Below are 20,633 nucleotides of genomic sequence, written 5' to 3'. Positions count from 1 at the left end.
TGCTTATGCAGGGGGTCGGACTCGATGATCTATTGAGGTCCCTTCCGACCCTAACATCTATGAATCTATGAATCTGGCCCCAGGGAGTAGGAGACCAGTGCTCTGGACCATCCTTAAGCACAGTGGCATGTTATGCTTCAGGGTGATCCATTCCCCAAATTATCTTTTGATTCTGTTGTTTCTCTGGCATATCCGCCATGACCTATTGGTCAAGTAGAAAGCCCAGGAGATTTGCTTCGATTCCAGCAACTGTTAGCAGCACTTCTGGAAGCCCAGGACAGCTGCCCACTCAACAAACTCAACAGGGTTCTCAACCACTGTTGCTCCCTAGGAGACGCAGCTTTTAGAGGCCAGATCCAGCCTGCCTTGAAAATATCAGGGTTACACTGAAGTATTTGGAAAGAAGAATGTGGAGGTCCTCCCCACACATCAAGATTACAACTGCTCTTTTGACCTACAGTGAGGGGACAAAGATCCCAAACTTGCTGTCCTTCGACAGCAATATCTGCAGAAAAACCTGGCCTGGGGAATCATAAGAAAGTCTACTTCATATGGTCAAGCCCCTGTCCTATTTATCAAGAAGAGGGATGGAAGCATCTGCCTCTATGTCAACCACCCAGTCCTGAACCAGGTCATCTACAACTAGTACCCCTATGCCTCTCATCCCAGAGGTGGTCAATCAGGTAAAAACTGCCCACATATTCACCAAGCTCAAGCTCTGGGAAGCATATAACTTGGTGTGAATCAGAGATGGTAGCAAATGAAAAAACACTTGCTGGACTCAATACAGGCACTTTTAGTATTTAGTTATGCATTTGGGGCCCACTTTTCCCCCAACCTTCATCAATCATGTGCTGTGGGACCTTTCAGATCAATTTGTGATTGCTTACCTGGATAACATTCTGATTTTCTCAGAGGACCCTGATCAACATCTGTCACATGTCTGGACAGTACTACAAAAGTTAGGTCAACATGATCTTTTCACAACACTGGAAAAATGTGCCTTTGACCAAACCACCATCAAATTTTTTGGCTTTATTTTATCTCCAGAAGGCCTGAAAATGGACCCCCCAGAAGGTACAAGCCATCCAAGAGCAGAAGGTGCCTCAGAATGCAAAGGAACTGTAGAGATTCTTGGGGTTTGCCAATTTCTACTGATGGCTCACTGCCAACACTGACCAGGTGATGACTCCTCTTACCACACTGATACACAAGAATGTCCAGGTTTACTGGTATGTGGAAGGCCAGCAAACCTTTGAATACCTGAAACGGGCTTTCGCTTCTGCCACATCCATTTGTGGTGGGAACAGATACCACTAGCACCATGATAGGTATGATACCCTCACAATGGTAGGGTTCGGAACAGGTGCTTTTCTTTTTCCTGCAAGCTCGCCCCAGCAGAACAGAATTATGACATTCTGGACCATGAACTCCTGGCCATCAGAGCAGCTTGTATAAAGTGGCAGGGACACGTCATAGTGTGCATGTTCACACCAGACAGAAGAAAGTGGAGTGTTTCCATAAGACTAAGGCACCCAACCAGAGGCAGCTTCAGTGGGTACTCTCTTTCTCTCAGTTTGACTTTTAAATAACCTACCACCCTGGACCTAAGAGTGTGAAAGCGAAAGCCCTCTCCCAAAAGGCTGAGTAAAACCACAATATTTTACTCAGTGAGTATGATGTAGACCTGTCACAGAAACCATGCTCTTATCAAGTATACACTACATTTCTCCTGGCGCTCCCACTCCTCAGCTGGCACTGGCGGGGGGCACTGGTGGTCTCACCTGCCTCCCCTGCCCATTACCTAAGCAGGGAGCACAGCCTGTCAGGGGGTGCATGTGCACCCCCGCTACATCGCCACTGATACAATATATATCACAACGGGGCCCCAATTGCACTTGGAATAGTTAGGCACTATATAAAATAAACAAATTTGTTGTTTTGGTAATTCAAAATCAGAACCATAATATTGTAGTTCATATTAGCTTCTTTTTTACTGACAGTACTATAAAAGAGTGTGAGGTAAGAAAAAAGTGTCAGTGAAATTTGAAGTTTGCAAAAGGATAATATATCATCAGTGAATGTCAACCTCTGTCAGGTTTTAGAATAATATTGCTGGTATTTCATCAATATTCTATCTGATTACTCAGGATTTAACATTTATTCATTTATATTTCTAAAACAAACAAGACTTTAGGCATGCTATCATAATGTAAATTCACATGCAATACTATACATGAACACATCCCCAATCAGCAAAACCTTTAAACCCAGCTCCAATAAACTAAACGAATACCTCATATCTGTTTTCACTTTACCCTATTTCTCCAAAAACCCTGTAAAATCAGATGGGCTTTACAATATGCCTGAAGGTCAACAGATTAGAACTCCTTCAGGGGAAATGAGTTGTGAACATGCTACTGGCAGCCCCTAAATATGAAGCCGGTTTCAGTTTGCATGCCTTTACTGACCTTAACTTGTGACAGCATTGGGGGGTGGGGAAAGGTGAGGGCTTCACTATAAGCAACTCCCAAGCGGTTAGAAAACCAACACAAAACAAGACACTCTGCTCACCAAGTACAGAGCTATACTGTACACAAAATTCAGCTTCCAGAGAGAATTCAAATATAGAACAACCGTGGAACAAACTACAGTTTAATCCAGAAATAACAAAGGCAAGAAAAGAATGCCAAACACTGATGGAGAAAAGCTGTCCTCATCATAGTTGTTTCTTGGTCTGACCATTTTTCTAATAGCATGGTACCTCAGTACCATGTGGAAGAGTGCTACAATGAGGGATACCATGCCTACTCCATAAGCACTACCTTTCTGAAATGGAAGGAATGTCTTTGTGCAGCAGTGGATTTGTGCCAGGAGGAGCAACAATAAGCACACAATTAACTGGGGCATGCCCAGAATTGTACCAGTGGCAGCAATGTTGCCTCTTTTGCAGGGAGTAGGGCACAAGGAACAGGCACAGTGCACCTGACTTTGGTGCTTCCCTGGCATGCTACCAAGGCTGTGCAGACCTACCTTAAATATCTTCTTGAGTAATGAACAACAGGACACACCCTCAAACAAATGATCTGATCAAATCTCTGCAATCACTCCACAGAGATTGCTTCTCTCAGCCTACCAATATCACCTACAGCTTATTGGAATCTCAGGCAGCTTGCTTTGGTCTAAGTCCCAAGTTCTGCTGGGTAATGTGTAGTATTCCTAATATGGAAACTCCTTACAAATTAAAAAACCCATCTCACTGCATTAAAAGACTGCTTATGTTTCATTTAACATTTCACACCCTGTGATTTTATATATTAAGAATAACCAGCAAGCTGAGTTTGTGGCCTTCTGATACTGCTTTGTGCTGCCATGCATCAGCCTCAGATTAGATTTCTGGTGTCATTCTCTTTCCCCTGACTTGAGTGCTGAGAAGACAGCAAAACCAGAGCCTGGGGGCACAAGGATGCATCAGCAACCTCCCTTACTAATTAAGCAGTGGTTTGATAGGTATGACAAGAAGTCCCATTCAACTCTTAAATGGAAGGATGATGGTTACATCCCAAAGCCTCAAGAACAGTTGTGGGCTTAAAACTAGAAAACCTAAGGCTCTTTCGGAGGTACGGAAAGCCTTCTTCCATCTCTCCCTCACTCAGCCCTAAGGAAACACACCACACATACACAAACACACGTGTCTGCGCGCAATAGCATTATTGCAAACCTGTCTAAAAGAGGTTCCACTTAACACACAAAACCACAGAATGACATACTTACTTTATTAAAAAAGTAAAATTGGCACTAGTAGCTCATGCACAGGAGTTGCTACATATATTTAAATAAGTCAATCAGTCTTTTCTAAAACACCTATTTTGTACAATACAGCCTACAGCCCCATTTTTGGTTTAAGAAGCATAAATGCATGTACAGCTAACAGGTATGCTTGCATATGAATGCATGTACAACTGGCAGGTATGATTTTGGCTTTACTGGTAACCTGTTGATTTGACTTGGTTACATCTTTCTAAAATTACTTCATGACAACTCCAAAATTGAACTAATATACAACATAATACATTTCAGCATGGTCAAGTAAACCCCTCAAAAGCAGGATTTATAACAGAAAGGTGTGGTCAGCATCTACTATAGGGGCAAAAGCTTAGTGGCACTACAGTAGTCAAGCAAAAGTATCATACAGCTTGATATGCTTCCCTCTTAGTGGTGTAGAAAGGTTTGTTAGCAGAAGGTCCTTTTCTTTGCACTTGCAGTTGCTGTCATTGTTGTTCAGTCTTTTTTTTTTAAATACGAAAATACAAACTCTACCACTTTCTGAACACGAGCCAGTGAAACAATAACACACCTCTAGGTGGGAACAAGGTTTTTAAAATGAGCTGTAGTAATAAACAAATGCATACAATACACATAACGATACCTTAAACAACAATCACGTTTTGGCATGAAAAACCTACCTTAGGAGAAGAAGAAAGCTCCTTCGCTGCAGGAATAGCTGACATGCTCTCACTCATTCCTGTCTCTGTCTTTGGCGAGGGGACTGGTGGTGCAGGAGCCTTCCTTTTCATCTTCTTTTCTGTTTCTTGCAGTGAAGTAACTTTATTTAAAGCAGGGTTCGATTTTGGTTCATAAAATGGATTTGATCTAATTAAAAGAAGGGAAACGTATTTCTTTGCTATCTCTTTTTATTTTTAAAGCAAAAATAATAGTTGATTGTTTTGAGAAGCTGGTGATAAAAAAACCTGATTTAATACTCTTTACAAAAAAATATTGATTGTGCTGCTGTTGCCTTGTTGTATAACTGATGAGTGAATTATGCATAGCTGGCAATTGCTTTAGGCCAGCATTTGCAAAACTGGGTCCCTAAAGCTAAGCTTCCCAAATCCATATTTACCTAGCTAAAGAAAAGCAGCCTGATTTTCAGATGTGCAGAACACCTGCATATCCTACAGAACTCGATGGCTGCTACAGGTTCTAAACAACTTTGAGAATCAGACAACTTTCACTTGGATGCTTATCTATAGATTTGGGAGCATATCTCTAGGCATGTATGTTTGTAAATTTTGGCCTCAGTATGCATATATTCAAAGTCAAGTCCATTTTCATTTCAGTCACAAATAATTATTCTGGCCTTTGAAAAACACTCTATGGGACAAAGCACAAGAAAATAATGGCTAACTGTCAATATAAAGAAATGCAAGTCTAATTTATTAAGAGTATTTTTGACTAATTATCTTTGAACAAACCCAATAAAACTGAAACTCGTATAATCTGATCTGATGCCCTATCATCCATAGCTGCATCATTTCACTCAATTAGTTTATGCAAAATGAGGCAGAGTCATTAAGGGGTCTTGTATCTTCTAAAACACCTACTTTGTACAATACAGCCTACAGCCCCATTTTTGGTTTAAGAAGCAATACAGCTCCAGATGCATGAATTTGAGTCCTGCTCTGGACCTAGGGAGGGTGATCATATTTCTGGAATCTCAGAATGGGACAGGACCCCCCTCCCCTCCTTGCCCAGCTCAGCTTTCCACATTCTGGTCTCAATGGAGTGCACCAATGAGCAGAGTGTCTGTGCATATGAGAGGGAGCATGATGCTGTCCCAAGCATCTTGTGGGTTTCTGCAAACGGGTGCTTCTGTCCCTGCTCTCCCAGAAGGGGCTTCTGAAACAGGACAAAAAGCATGAATTTGAAGAAACCAACAGGAACCCCAGGACAGAAGTTCAAATGGGACTGTCCTGTGCCTTAAACACACTAGCCCAGTGGACTGCTGAATTCGAGAGGATCCCTGACTCCATCCGAAGGAAAAAAAAATTTCCTAACATTTACCATCTCTGTTGTGTCTTATAATAGCTTCTGCTAAGCATTTCATTCTTGGAATACAAAACAGATGAAAATATTGTATCTAATAAGGATCTTTCTCTACACTATGCTAAATTGTTTACTCTTTTCTTAAACATCTGAAACTGTGAAAATTGAAAATACAGTGAAATCTTCATTAGCAACACTATTTTCCCACCATTTTCTTCTATAATATTACGTTAAACATTTTTTTAGTTTTAAAATATTTTCTCTAATAACACCAACTGACTAGACATTACTTTTATGCAGACTGGCCTAGTCCCTCTCTTTACCAAGTAGAAGTAAGCACTGGTTCTGTCTCAGCATTGAGAATAAACCTACTTCTGGGGGTAAAGTTTACTAAGCATACTTTTGGGAGCATGGTGGTAAGGAAGAAACTGAAAAAAGAAACAGCCATTGAACAAAAGGCCTAATGCATTACACCTGTCTTTCTGTGGAACTGTTGCTGTTGCTGTGGAACAGAGAGAGATTTAAACCTAGATAGCTTAGTGAAAGGAAGACTAAGACTAAAATAACTAGTCTGCTGACTGAAGGAGTCTTTAAGGTGTTCCCACTTCAGTGCTCTTCAAATGCAAAAAACACTAGTGAAATTAAAGCTAAAGGCAATGTCAAAATAACAAGTTTAACAAAAACAGATGGACATTCTCCAAGGGAGGAGGAGGAAAAAAGACAGTATTCAGTCTTGAACAGAAGACTCAACAGTATCTGTCAATCGTTCTAATTTTGCTGACAACCTTGTTGAGCTGTTTTCAGACATTAGGGAGTTCAAAGGGAGGTGAAAATGAAGATAAAAAAGATAAAGGGCAAAGAACAATACATTATATAGGAGAGCACAATGTTTTCTTTAGTTCCACAAGTTAGTCCTCTGACTAGCCAACAGATGCAGCATGTTTTGGCAATGAACTAATTGACCCTCAAGATTCCCAACTCAAAAGTACAGCTATAAGGTGTATTGGGACTTTTAAAAGAAGTTAACATTAATTTACTGCTAGTAAAGAACTAATATTCAAAAGAGAGTAAAAAAGTTTGAGTTGGGTGGAATCACATTTTTTAATTAATTTTTTTAGTGATATGCTTTTAAAAACATTTACCACAACATATTTACCCAAAAGCAAAGCTGACAATTAAGTTACAGATTTGTTTAGAATTTGCATTAAAATGTAGCTTTTATCAACATCTTTAGTTTGTATTATGTGGAGAACACACTGACATAACATTTTTCATGTTTCTCACCTTGTTTTAAAACTGGTCCTAAATTTTTTGAACTGTTTATTTGCAGGAAGATTCCTTCTAAAATACTAGAAGTCTGAAGCAGGAATAGGGCTCTAATTTTGTTGTAAAAAGACGTAATAACATAAATCTAGGTTCTGAAACCAGCAGAATTATTTTGGATTTACAGATATCTACCAGAAAATATTTGATCTAGTAATTTCCACTGGCTACATAAAAAGTAAAAGGAGGCAGAATCTGGCTTTAGAAACCCAGTAGAAGATAACATTATACTAATTTTCTGAGGAAGCCCCATGCTGTCTTTGCTTCAACAATATTACACAGTCAATATACATAATGGGATTTATCAAAAACTGGTTGGGTTTCTATTCACTATATAAAGCATCACTATACCCTCCTCTTTATCTACTTAAAACAGTTGCAATTATATTTTATCTTTACAAGTACAGTGTCTTACAGTCACTGATTAATTAGACGAGAAGCTATAGATTCTAATAATTTGAAAACAATTTACATGTCCTGTTACAATCAAGTTAAAATATTTTGGCCTTACTGCTGACTAATGCACCTACTGACAAAAGAATATTATGATTTAATCGAAAGGGAAGGATAAAGGTGTGAATGAGACAGAATTAAAAGAGGAGATTAGGTGTGATACTGAAGAGGAGAACTAAGGCTGAATCAGTGCAATTTAAAATAGTGTGTATTGAATGCAATTTTTAGATGCTTGCTTAATCTTTTTAATTTAGGAAAAGCAACACTTCTTATTAACAACTAACATTTGCCAGTTTTGATTTTTTTTTAAATGTGACCACCTTTTTTTAAAAAGTCAGAAGTAACTTCTTGTGCTTGTCTAAAATAAAAAAGTAAAAAAAGGTCTTTTTGAGTTCTGACCAAATTTCAATTTACAAAATATTTCTTCTGAAAGAGTAGCCTGACAGTAGAAAAATACACTTAATGGAAGAGTGTATAATACTCTCACGAGCATAATGATAATATCTTATGTTATATACATGTTCTGAAGAGAACAATATAGCCTACAATCATTAATGACACAAATCTCAATTAAGCATATCATCTGATGTAACTCTTTTACAGATAGATGGAGTGAGATTCAGTGAGGATAAGTACTTTGCCTGAGGTTGTAGAACAACTGTGACAGGGCTGGAATTTAATGTAGCTCTTAAGTAACTCTGATACCACAGTTCTGAGCAAGACTCCACATACTTACATAAACAGATGTCCCGTTTTAACTATGCCAACTGTATCCCCTCTCACTTCATCCAGAATTTCTAATGCTAATATTATGCATTGGCATTTAACACAAAAAAATCTCACTGCCAAGTAATTTTACAGTTAGTTATCACTTTTATTAGACTTAAACAATGTCCAGAGTTTTATCTGCAGTTTAATCCAAGCCTTGAACAAGATGAAACCTAAGCCTCACAATGAAGAAATCTGGTTAAATCAAAACTGGAAAAGACTGTCAGAGTCTGCAGTCCTGCCTGAAATCTCATAGTGATTGTTCTAACATTTTAAAAAATAGTATATTATACCTTATATACAAGTACTGTGACCTGAATCAACAATACCAACTCTCCAAAGCTTAATGTGTCCACGCACTTGATTTTAAGTGTCTGTTCATTTTTATTTTCAGGATTCCCCATGATATTTCATACAAATATGAAAAGGAGAACACATATTAATTAACTGTATGTATGGCAACAAAACCTTTAAAATGGGTAAGCAAGCTGATTTTATTTAAAGGTTTGGGAGAGGTCCTTTGGGATCCCTGCTCTTGCTCAAAACAACAGAATGAATGCATCTGCTCAGCACTGGCAAAACCACAAAAATGACAGGATGGGTAAGGAAAGGGGTAGAAAACTACTGAAAACTGTATAATGTGCTTATACAAATTGATGGTTCGCCCTCATCTTGAATACTGTGCCCAGGCCTGGTCACCCCATCTTACAATAGATAAATAGAAGGAGAAATAGGAAGGTCCAGAGACGAGCGATGAAAATGATTAGAGACATGGAGAGACTTCTGTATGAAAAGAGAATGGAAATGTTAGGACCATGTAGATCAGAAAGGAGACAAGAAAGAGCACCTGTGATAGAGATACACAAATAATGAATGGCAGAGAGCAGATAAGTTGAGTGCTCTAAGTGATCATTTTATAAGTTCAAGAGGACATTTAACAACATTGATAGATACCTCATTTACAAGTGACAAAAGGAAATGTATTTTACACAACAACTTGTTATCTCACAGAGCACACTGCCAAAGTGCCACTGAGAGGATGGACAAATGTACATTTGTAGCAGCTCCTAAAGCTGAGGGACAGCAGCCACTTCAGTGCCTGCAACAGCTGTTATGCTCTAACTGTTACACGTGCATGAACCTGAAGAGACCCAAGTGAGCTAAAACATCCCATCTTTGACCCCGGAGGCCTAGATTTTAGCAGAATTTAAAAATAGATTAGGCATTTATGCAGATTATGAGAATATCTGCAGTCACTTTAGACAGGATACAAAATATACTCAGGGTTTATACCCTTAGGCTTCAGAGCACAAACTACTGACATAGATTAGGGAAAAAAATCCCTGTATGTATATATCATTCAATAACTGTGTTTTATGGGGGTTCCTGAACTTTCTACTGAAACAGTTCATAACTATGACTCTTAGGCAAAGAGAGAGAGTCAGATGGACCATTTGTCTGACCTGGTATTCCTATGTTGTTATTCCTATGTCGCTAAACTGGACTTGTGACATAATAATCATTCCTTTGTAAGCTGTCAATGCAGAGATCAAAGCACAAACCTCCTGTAGAATATATTTTGCAAACTGTATCCATATTTTTTTCAAGGCCATGTTGCCTTTACAACGTGAGGAAGATGAGGACTACGATGAAAAGCTAACTGACTGCGCTACTAACTTCTTATCCCTCCAAGTATATAATGCAAATTCAGAGCAGCAATATGTCTGAATAGCTTTCATCTATAAGGGATATCATTTCTGCCTTCTATAAACAATAATAAAGGATTTAGGTGGTGTAAAAAACACAAATGGGAAAGAAAAAACACAAAATTAATACAAAACAGAAGTTATTATAACAAAGAGCTACTGAAATCCAGTGTCATACACAGGAAAAACAAGAATGCCCTTTAAAACACTAGTATCCAGTCTGGTACAGCTCTGTTTAGAATTGGGACATGGCTGTAAGTAAAATAAAGAGAAAATCCTTCATTTGCCCCTGCATGCTTCTTTTGCTTTATTTTTCTTTTCTCTTCCTTAGTCTTCACTGTCCTTTCTCCCCATATGTATAAAGACACCCCTAATCAGTGAATGATCTGGGATGTCTGATGTCACTGTCAACAGCGTAATCACACTCTGGTCTGGAGAGATACAACAGCCAGTGTCACTTGTTCAGAAACTCAGCTCCCGGCTGACTGCAGCTAGCAGAAAAATCATTCCCTAGCGCCCACTTTTCTCAGAGAAACAACTACAGCAAAAATTCCAGGGCCACAGAACTTTATAGAAAACAACAAAATAAAGCAAAACCCCAAAACCTAAGGGTCCTTTATGCATTTCTAATCAGGGTGCATATAACATGGAGTGCCTAGAACACAGCAATAAACCAAGCAAAGATGGCCATGAAGATGACACCATGACACCTGCATTACTAATAAATATTAGAGCCCCTGCACATGTTGTGTCATGATAAATTTCATCAAGGTTTTAAAATTACTAGTTGATTACAATTGTTATCTTTAACTCATGTACCACAATAAATCATTTCATGGCCAGTGCAGTTGTTTACTAATAACTATATTCCTAAGGCAGCTGAAGAAACAAATAAGCCTTCAGTCAGCCCAAGTTGCACAGCTATTGCACAATGCCCTTGCTCCCTGTTCTTGTCATTACTAGAATACAGCAGTTAATGCTGGCTTATAAGAAGTTGATATGGGGCTATAAGGAAAAAAATGCCAATAGTTTGTGCATAATTCTTCTTTTTCACATATATGGCCACAGTCTTTATGAGCTTCCCAAAGATTAGACACATGCTACATAGATATCCCAATTCTCTAAGTCTATGCATAGTGCACTGATCCTAAGAGTTCCCATTATTACAAGCAGAAGAAAATACAGGTTATTTTAAGAGAAAAATGAGTAATAAAGCACAGAGTCAAGCCCCATCAGTCTTCACTGCCTAATATACTGCAATGGCAGGGCATGGACTAATGGACATGGGCACTTGTTCTTAACAGATGACCTCTGTTCAATACTGCAGAGCAGAGCAAAAGTTTCCCCAGAGCCCTTGCAGAAAAAGTGCTCCAATAGACCCCGTGAATATGCCCCAGGGATAAATCTTTCTGGACCTGAAACTGGAAAACAATTCTGCCCTGTGCCCATGGGCAGGAATCACCACAGCTGAATTCATTTACACATTAAATTTTACCAGTAATCCCATTAATACCTCAGGATTGGTTGCTGAAAAATGAAATATTATACTTACTCGTCTAACTCTTCCTCTTCAGTTTTGGAGGTATCTGCATAGAGGTATTTACTCATGTCCACTGGTCTTACATTCTTCCTTTTTGCAAGTTGTGGAGGGGAATCTTTGATGATCATACACATTTCAGGTTCAGGATCTGGTTCACCAAATGGATTCAAATTCTCTGAAGCGTCATACTCTTTAAAGGGATTATAATTTTCATTATAGTAAGATTCTTCTGGTTTTGCAGATGAAGTTTTCTTAGTTTCTGGTTCTATAAAATATTTTTAAGAAGATTATTTAACAAAGAAAGAATGTACAACTATTTTAGATCTTTATATTTTCAGGGCCTTGTAGAAAGATCTGAAAAACTTGTGAAAGGTCCTCAGAGCAATACTTCACTCTGAGCTGAATCCTGGCAAATGAGATCTCTACCTTGTAATGAATTTCCATGCTTTATTTACAGTGTAACCTCACTTATCCAAAAAAGTGCTTCTCTGAAAGGAGGTTATGTCCCTTTTGAAAAGCTTTCCGCTTATCCAAAACTTGTTTCAGCCAAACTGGCTATTTATCCCCCTTCCATTGAAACAAATATGGTCTCAACCCATGTGATTTAGTGTAGTTTTCCATCTATTAGGCTATTCAGATCCTGAAAGAAATGCTTTTAAAAATTCTTTCTGCTCTTTTTACATTAGAAAGAATTTATTCTATCGTAAACTGACATTTTGTGGACTTTTTTATAACTGTTGATACAGTTGTACCTTTCCTGTGTTCTTTAAAATACCTAAACTAGTAATACCTGTGAATCTCCTCTTAGGTGTAATTGTTGTTAACTTAATTTTTTTAATGTACGTATTTTAATTATCAGACTTTAGTAAGACTTAATATAGTCTGTCTACCCTTTAACATGTAATTTGTTTTAAAGAGATACTTTATCAGATTAATAACCAATTGTTTGGAATGCATAGCAGAAAAAATATCAGCGACTAGCAAATCTACACAATGCATCAGAGCAACGAAGGGGATGTGAAGGATTTAATACAAGATGGTGGTGTGATCCCTTGAGTGGAACAATAAAAATACATTTGTAAACAGAGAAACTCAGCTATAAAGACATTTTGTGAGGGTTGACCTCTCTATTCTTGTAATCAGAAAAGGGTCAGAAGCTTACTCTAAAATTTGACTTGACAAGAGGGCACTTTTGCAGGGAAGCGTCCACTAATACCTTACAATGAGGAACTTTGATAGCAATACTATCTACAAGCTTAGTTTTTATTAAAAATTTGAAGATTACAATTTGAAGATAATGAAACAGTTTCAAGCACGAATAAGGTCCACTTTGCTTGTCCATACTACTGACTGGTCCACTTTGCTTGTCCATACTACTGACTGGTCATCTAGCTGTAAGACCAAAAAGTATGGCAAATCCCAAGTGCCAACACAGCCCCACTTCTGTTCAGATTATTTGACAAATACAGGTCAGGAATGTGATAAGTCTCACTTCAGAAGGATCTCAGGCATCATGGTCCTTCAAAGTGATAACATTTCACAACTGAACTGCAAAAAATTAGGTTGGCATATTTTGTCAGAGAATATTTTACTGGCATCTGTCTCAGAGACTGCTCACATGGAAACAACACCACTGTCAGAAGAGCTGGGAATAAGAAGGGATTTACTATGCATTCTCCATAATAAAAAGAGAACTTTAACATTTAGCTAAACCCAAAGTGATTATAGAGAAGATAACCTCACTTCTATGACACAGGGTGAGCTCAATAGCACACAAAAAGAAAAGAAAATAGTATCGTGCCAAATTGTATTGCAGACTTTAACAGCTAATTGTGTATTACATTATGCCTTCACGTTGGAATATTTCATACTATCAGTGATTATTCAGGAATCTTCTTTACATGCCAAAATTTCTGTAAATTCTAATATTACCTGCAATCCCTATTTCTTTGAGCGAGTCCAATGTAACCTAACACAAAGGAAGTAAAAATGTGTGATAGTTATATTTGGCTAAAGTATATACACTAATCAATATATTTAGCTATATTTACATTTTATGAAAGCATTTAACTTTACACCAGAGTAAAGGCTGGTGTCTAAGAAGAGACTGGAAAGAGGACAGCTGAAGCGTGAGATTAAAAAATTGGATGAGACATAAGGAAACTGTGTCCATATAGAATGTTACTTTTATATGTGCAAACAATAAGTCACAGTCTCCATTTTCAAAGCACCTATAAACATTAGCTAATTAATCTAAATCCTTGAGTCTAAAGTAGTAATAGTAAAAAAAATAAAAAAATCAGAGATATATTACTAATCCTGTAAAAAGCTAAAAAGGAAGTATGTTAATATGTAAACTGGTTAAGCCTCCTAGTTTTAAGCAATATAAACTAACATCAAAGGTTTGTTTTTGAAGAGAGGATGATGCTTTAATAACTATTTAAAAAATCAACTGGACTTAAACAGAGAAAGCCACATTATAATCATGCTAAAGGTCTAAGGTTAAATTGACAAAAGCAAAAAAAAAATCCAGAGTTAATACTGAAACTGTCTTTCAAAGCAAGAAAATAATAGGTAGATCAATCAAGGCTCTTGGAACACTGAACAATTTCTCGTTTGACCTATGTGGCAACTCAGTGTATTACTAGCCTTACATCTCACTTCTCTGGCTTTTGTCAGCATAAGCCACAGTCCTAGTTTTTTAATGTAATTTTTCATTTAAGTTTCTTTTCTTATTTTAAGTTGTTCATTGACATAATTTATGTGGTGGTAGCACCAAAAGATCTCAAACAGCACTGGGATTCCAGGACAATAGACACTGGAGAAACGCACGAAAAGAGGTGCTCCCTGACAAAGACCTAAGAGACTAAGGCTCCAGTCAAGGAAATGATAAGTCTGTAGTGCATGTCTGTAGTCCTGATTAAATCAATTATACTACTCAATGCATTTAAGTTATTCATGTTTAAGTCATTTGCTCAGTCGGAGCTAACTAGAGACGCTTTTGGGATCTGGCCTCAAAACATATCCAAGCAAGGGAAACGGGGATACTGGGGTACACTACATACTGAGAGATGTATGACAGGTGAGAGATGCATGTAATCTTAATTCAGATTATGTTATGTCTATTGCAATTTGCTTAATTTTTAATCAAAGCCTTCCCTTACTTCAAAATTATTTTTAGGTCTTAATTTTTTTCTCCAGGGAGTGCCCAAGAAGTGGCATATATGTGGTTCAGCAAATCAGATGGATTTTGCATGTACATGGTGACCTATTGCTGGATGCAGACTCCAAGTGCCATTGTACGTAGTAAAGTTAGACCTCTGCTAGAAAGGCGTACCTCCAGATCATATTACCTAACACGTGTTGAGCTAACCCTGGACTGCTCCACAGAGGTAATACAATCTGGGGACTCTGGCGAGGCAGGAGAGGGGTAGAAGTCTGACAAAGCTGCTTGCTGGGGTCCCACCCTTCTTACCATGTGGGAGTCTTGAACCAGCAACTCTGCAGTGGTGGGGAGGAAAGTTGGAGCTTGACCAAGCTGTTTGGCAGGCTCCCAGCCTCCTTACCACAAAGCAGCCTTGAACTGGTAAGGCTCCAATGAGGGTGGGGGGGAGATGGAAGCCTGACAAACAACTTTGTCAGGCTCTCTTGCCCCCTGGCCACACCACAGCCTTGTCAATTCAAGGCTCTGGTACAGCATGGGGGTTAGGGCCAGCTCCCATGCCATACTGATGTCACTCCTAACCCCTGTACTGCACAAGAACCTTGAACCGGCTCCCACATGATCCCAGGGCTGAGACTGACAGTCAATTGATGGCACTGCACTGGAGCTGGTTCAAGACTCTGGTGCAGTACCAGAATCTGTATTTAGATTGTAGTCAGCATTAACATGTGACGGCTCAGAAAACTAAGCCATATTAATACTTACATGATGTAAGTACTAAGGGCAATGTGAAACAATGTCCTTAATTATGTAAAAGTAAAAACAAGAATTCTAGTGTGGCATAGCAAGACTCAAACACACAAGTTTGTACAGGTAAGTAATAAACCTGCAGGAGTAGGAGTGGCAAGAAAACAAGTAAAATAATTGTTGCAGCTAATATACTGCCAATAATATACTGACAACTTTTCTACAATGCTGTGCCAAAAGTACCTAGTATAGTTCCACCACAAATATCAGCACCATCCTTTACATACATCTTCTTTATCATAAACATATAGCAATATACACCGTTAAAAATTATACCCAAACTAAAGCTCTACCATTAAACTGAGCACATCAATCCTGAAAGAATGAACCACAGGGGGCAGACACTAGTCATATTCACTTAATGCACTGAGAGCCTTCCACTAGATCACGGGTGGGCAAAATACAGTCTGCGGGCTGCATCTGGCCCACCAGACCATTCTATCCGGCTCGCAGGGCACCTTCAAAGATTAATATTTATCTGCTCCAGGCTCCCTGTCAAAGCTGACAGGAGACAGGAGCAGTAGGACCTAGGAGGAGCCAGCAAGAAACAGGAGAAAGGCCAGCCGCCCCCTCCCCCACACCCCAGCCAGAAGTCTCTGCCTGTGGGAACTTTCCCTGCATGTGGCCGCTCCAGCACCACATGGCCCTGGCTGCATTGCTGGACTGTGGGAGCAGGGGTGCACTGGTTCCCCAGGGCCAGGAAAGGGAGGGGGGTTGTGTGTGTGTGTCTACGCAATGAGGGAGGAGGAGGGAGAGCAATGAAGAAAGGAGGGAGGGAGAAAGAGAGAGAGACAGAGAGAGTGTGTGTGTGTGCACTCAATGAGGGAGGGAGAGAGAGTGTGTGCATGTGTTCGTAGGGTGAGTCCCACAAGCACCCTCACCTTACACATGCACCCACCCCATCACACTGCCATGCATGCAGACCCCCACACCAACACCCTCTCACACACCCCAGCCACCCTCTCCCCCACAATCCCCGTACCCACCCACACCCCACATATACACAGACACCCACATGCTCCCTCCCCCCACACCTCTATCCAGCCCCACAACCCCCCACACACCCTCCCCCAACATACCCACACACCCCCAGCCCCCCACAACCCTATACCCACCCCTTCATTCCCCCCACACCCCCACAGTATACAAAAGTAAGACTTCATTTTAAGCTATTGTGTGATCACCTCTATGTACACTACACAAACACATGTACATCAGGACAAAAATATTGTTTTTAATCAAATTAATGAATGTTGTAGATATTTGGTTTTTAGAATAGAATTTGGTGTTTTTCTGGCTCTGAGATGGCAAAACCCCTTGCTGAAAGAAGTATTTCCAGGGGCAAAGGGAGGGGCTTTTGGTGGCAAAGGTCAGGGGTTAGGGGAAGGGACTTCCGGCCCCAAGATGGAAACCAGGAGGTGGGGCACCTGTCAAGGGGCGGGGCTACCCATGCAACCCTCCACAGCTTGCCAAAACTCGGTAAGCGGCCCTCCGCCCAAAATAACTGCCTGCCCCTGCACTAGATACAGTGAGAGGAGAAAGAAAAAGAAGAAAAAATTCCTTTTGTTGCTCAGAAACTAATGATGGTATAATATGTTATGCAAATTTATCAAAACATCAAGGCCTCATAGGTACATATTTTACAAATAGTGAGAGATGGCTCTATTTTAATGGGAAAATGATTTAGTGAGCTAGTCAACCATTACTGTGACAACTGGAATTGCAAAATATTAAAAGCAAGTGAACTTTATAAAACTATAGAGCAGAACCTGTAAATGATACACCTAGTGACAAGTGTAGGGTTAAACAAAATCATGCCATGTAAAGATTACAAAACATAACAAGTTTTTAAGAGAGAGAAAGAAGCATGAAACATTAACAAGAAACTGTCTTTAAACAAAAAAAGTTGGAAGCTCAAGGAAGGGCAGGGTTCACATGATGTCACTGTAGCAGATGAATGCCTGAAGCTAGACCTTCATGGGAGAGACCGTACAAATGATAAACATAGAGGATCCCTGACCCCCGAAATTCCAGAAACACATTTCCCCTTTGTAAAATGCATACCCCATGTAAGGGATCAATTTGAAAAGCAAAGTCCACAGAAGAAACTCACTAGAAGAGCCTCATTCTGAACAGCTCACAGGATCTGCAGAATCAAAGATGGCTGCTACAAGGCAGAGCAGAGTGGGCAGATCAAAGGAGGGGGAAAATCAAAACAGGGAGGGAGAGAGAGAAGACATTGAGGAGTTAATCTCAGAAATCAGAGTTTTAAAAACCTCTAAGAATACACAGTTAGATAAAATGAAAGCAGAGATTAAAGAAATTGGGGACAGAGTCATAGACCTGGAGATACAAGTGGAAGCAAAACTGATTTAGGGGGTCTATAAGGTACAAATCTACCCTATCTTGAGTCAGGTGCCTCCCAGGAAGGAGTTCACTACTCAGGAGTGGAAGGATTAAATATGCCTTTCCATCTGAGGGTTAGAGTGAATCCCCACATTTTAGGAAAGGATACAAAAATAAGCAATGTTTGGAGATCCAAAAGGGAGGGAAATTGGACTGGGTAAATAATGAGGGGGGAGAGAGAGAGAGAGAGTGTGCAAGTGTGTCCACTCTCAGTATTTACCCAGTCCAATTTCCCTCCTTTTTGGATTCACTAGCCAGTGTCTCTAGCCATATGATAAAAGCCTTAGTCTGTCTGTCTGTCCATAATGCTTTATTCACACTCTGACTGGTAGGTTTGGCAACCAATCAGAGTGCTCCAACAGACGGCGGAACGCCACCTTGATAGTGGGGACTGAGGGGCCACAGTGGCGCTCCAGTCCTTGCCACCCCCTCCCTGGCCCTGCTCCTTGGAGGCAGAGGGAGACGGCAAGTACTGGAGCACCACCATGATGGAGGGGATGGAACCAGGGGTGTGGTGGCGTGGGGTGCTAGTGTACATATATTCATCAGCCAGTGTCTCTAGCCAGACTGTTTGATTATTAACATACATAAACATTTTATTGATAGTACAGATGAGACTGTTTCCCTTTAAATATGTAATAACTCCAACCTTATATGATTCCTGTGTATTACTGCAGTGTAGGGACCTTTGTTTTTATATTTGCCTGAATAAAAAATAAAAGTTAAAAAAAAAAAGAAAGATGAACAAAGAAAGAGGCATTTGAAAATGGTAAAAACAGAGAGCAATCAAGACTGGTCCAGGGATCTTTTCTGCCTTGCCAGAATGTCTTGGGGCCCCTAGCACACATTTTCTTGATGACACAATGGGATCCGTTTTCCAAACCCATGTGTATGGCAGGAAGCGTGATTCTGAAATCACACTGGCTTCTTGCAGACATGGGGGAAAAAACCCAAACAAACGGTGCTTTACTTTAAAACTTAGCATGCCTTTGTGCCAAACACAGCATGTGCCGGGAAGAAGCATCATGTTAGTTGGAGCTGGCTTTCCCAGTGTCTGTATAAATTGGGCGCTTTAGTAGGGCTTTTTTGACGCTTTTATCTAATAGCTGATTGAATCAACTATTAGATAAAAGCACCAAAATGCCCCACTGAAGCATCCAATCTATACAGATGCTGTGAAGCTGGGTCTAAGTAATGTGCTGCTGCTTCTGGTAAAGCATGTTTTTACTTTTTCCCCCATGTTTGTCAATGCCCACTATTACTACTTGCCGGTGCGCTGGGAGCCTGGAATCACACTTGGAGCCTGGTGCATGGAAAACATTCTGCGTGGTCCTGGGCTGGGATCACCAATCAGCTGATTGGTGATCTCAGCCCTGGGACCACAGTGGATCCAGTTCAAGACTCTGGATCAGTCCCAGGGCTGAGACAAACAATTGGCTAATTGTGAGTTGTAATCTTGGGACTGTATTGGGGCAAGTTCCAGAGCCCTGCCATGCAGCCATTATCAGGTTGTATGGCAGGGAACTTTGTCTGATGCTCAATTTAAGGTACGATAAAAACCAGCCAAAAAATTATTACATTATTATGTTTTGAGAAATAATTTTCTGGCTTATTTTTCATTTTATCACACCATTAATCGCATGAATGTGTGGCTGTGTTGCTATTTAAAATGAGACTGACTGGTGAAGCATGTCTTAAGTGTAGCATCTGCCAAAGGTCAAAGTGTAGCATCTGCCAAATAATAGAATCAAAGGAAATTCAGGGCTGGAAAGGACCTCAGGAGGTCATCTAGTTGTGGCAGGCTTGCCTTTCGGAGCTTGGGTTGAATCCCAGGCTTGAAATTTTGCTGTTTTGATTGGTGGAGCCCATTCACCAATCAGGAGGTAGGAAGAGGAGTGAAGTCATGCCCATTTCCTGAAGGGAGGGGGAGAGGAGCTCCTCCAGACCTGACTGTAGACTGCAACACTGTCAGGTCTGAAAGACTTCAGGGGTGGAGCCCTGGAGAGTACAAAAGGAGCTGCATGCCCAGCATGAGGGCGACACATCCAGGACAGAGAAGAGAGAAGAGCACAGCTTAGAAGAGCTGAGGAGAGCTGCAAAGCAGGGAGAAGCAGCAGGCTGGAAGTGCCTCTGAAGACTTCCATGAGCAGGGAATGGTGGACAGCTCCAGTGGCTAGGCTCTCGGTGTGCAACACAGCGCACGGCATCCAGACCCTGGGAGCTGCATGAGGCAACTCGGGTCTGCAACCTCTGGCACGCGGCCAAAGACACGGTGCACAGGCCAGTGCACGGAGCAGGAGTTTTGGAGCGCTTGGGTGGCTCAGGTCCCCAGCCCCCAGCATGAGGCCAGGAGCTTGGTGCAGGAGGCACTGCATGGAGGGTCTAGGACTGGACTGAGCCCAGTGCTGCACGAGGTGGCCCAGGCCTCCAACCCACAGCAAAAGGTTGAGTCCAGGGAGCCAGATGGTGCTCAGGCTACTGAGCCAGCAAACACAGCCAAGTCAGAGGCCCCAGAAGCCCTGCAAAGCAGAGCCCTATTCCAGGGGACAGTGACCCCCCGAAGTCCACCACAGGCAAGAGAGCAGCTTGGCGCAGAGGACAAGGGCCACCTTCCAGGCCTAGGAGCTGTGAGTTTCAGGGA

The 20,633-nt window shown here is 40.6% G+C and overlaps 1 protein-coding gene across 1 annotated transcript in view; it reads right to left on the bottom strand.

Annotated features, from left to right (window-relative positions):
* Positions 1 to 20,633, bottom strand: part of EHBP1 (EH domain binding protein 1) — a 355,074-nt gene that overhangs the window by 148,277 nt on the left and 186,164 nt on the right. The window contains exons 9-10 of the mRNA XM_025192426.1: positions 11,629 to 11,881; positions 4,467 to 4,653 (exon numbers count right to left, since the gene is read on the bottom strand). Coding sequence (XP_025048211.1) covers positions 4,467 to 4,653; positions 11,629 to 11,881 — 440 coding nt within the window. The remainder of the gene's footprint in view (positions 1 to 4,466; positions 4,654 to 11,628; positions 11,882 to 20,633) is intronic.

The sequence above is a fragment of the Alligator sinensis genome, unplaced genomic scaffold (genome assembly GCF_000455745.1).
Source record: "Alligator sinensis unplaced genomic scaffold, ASM45574v1 scaffold219_1, whole genome shotgun sequence".
Classification (NCBI taxonomy): Eukaryota; Metazoa; Chordata; order Crocodylia; family Alligatoridae; genus Alligator; species Alligator sinensis.
Note: the sequence above shows the minus strand (reverse complement) of the source record. Positions and strands in the feature narration are given on the sequence as shown.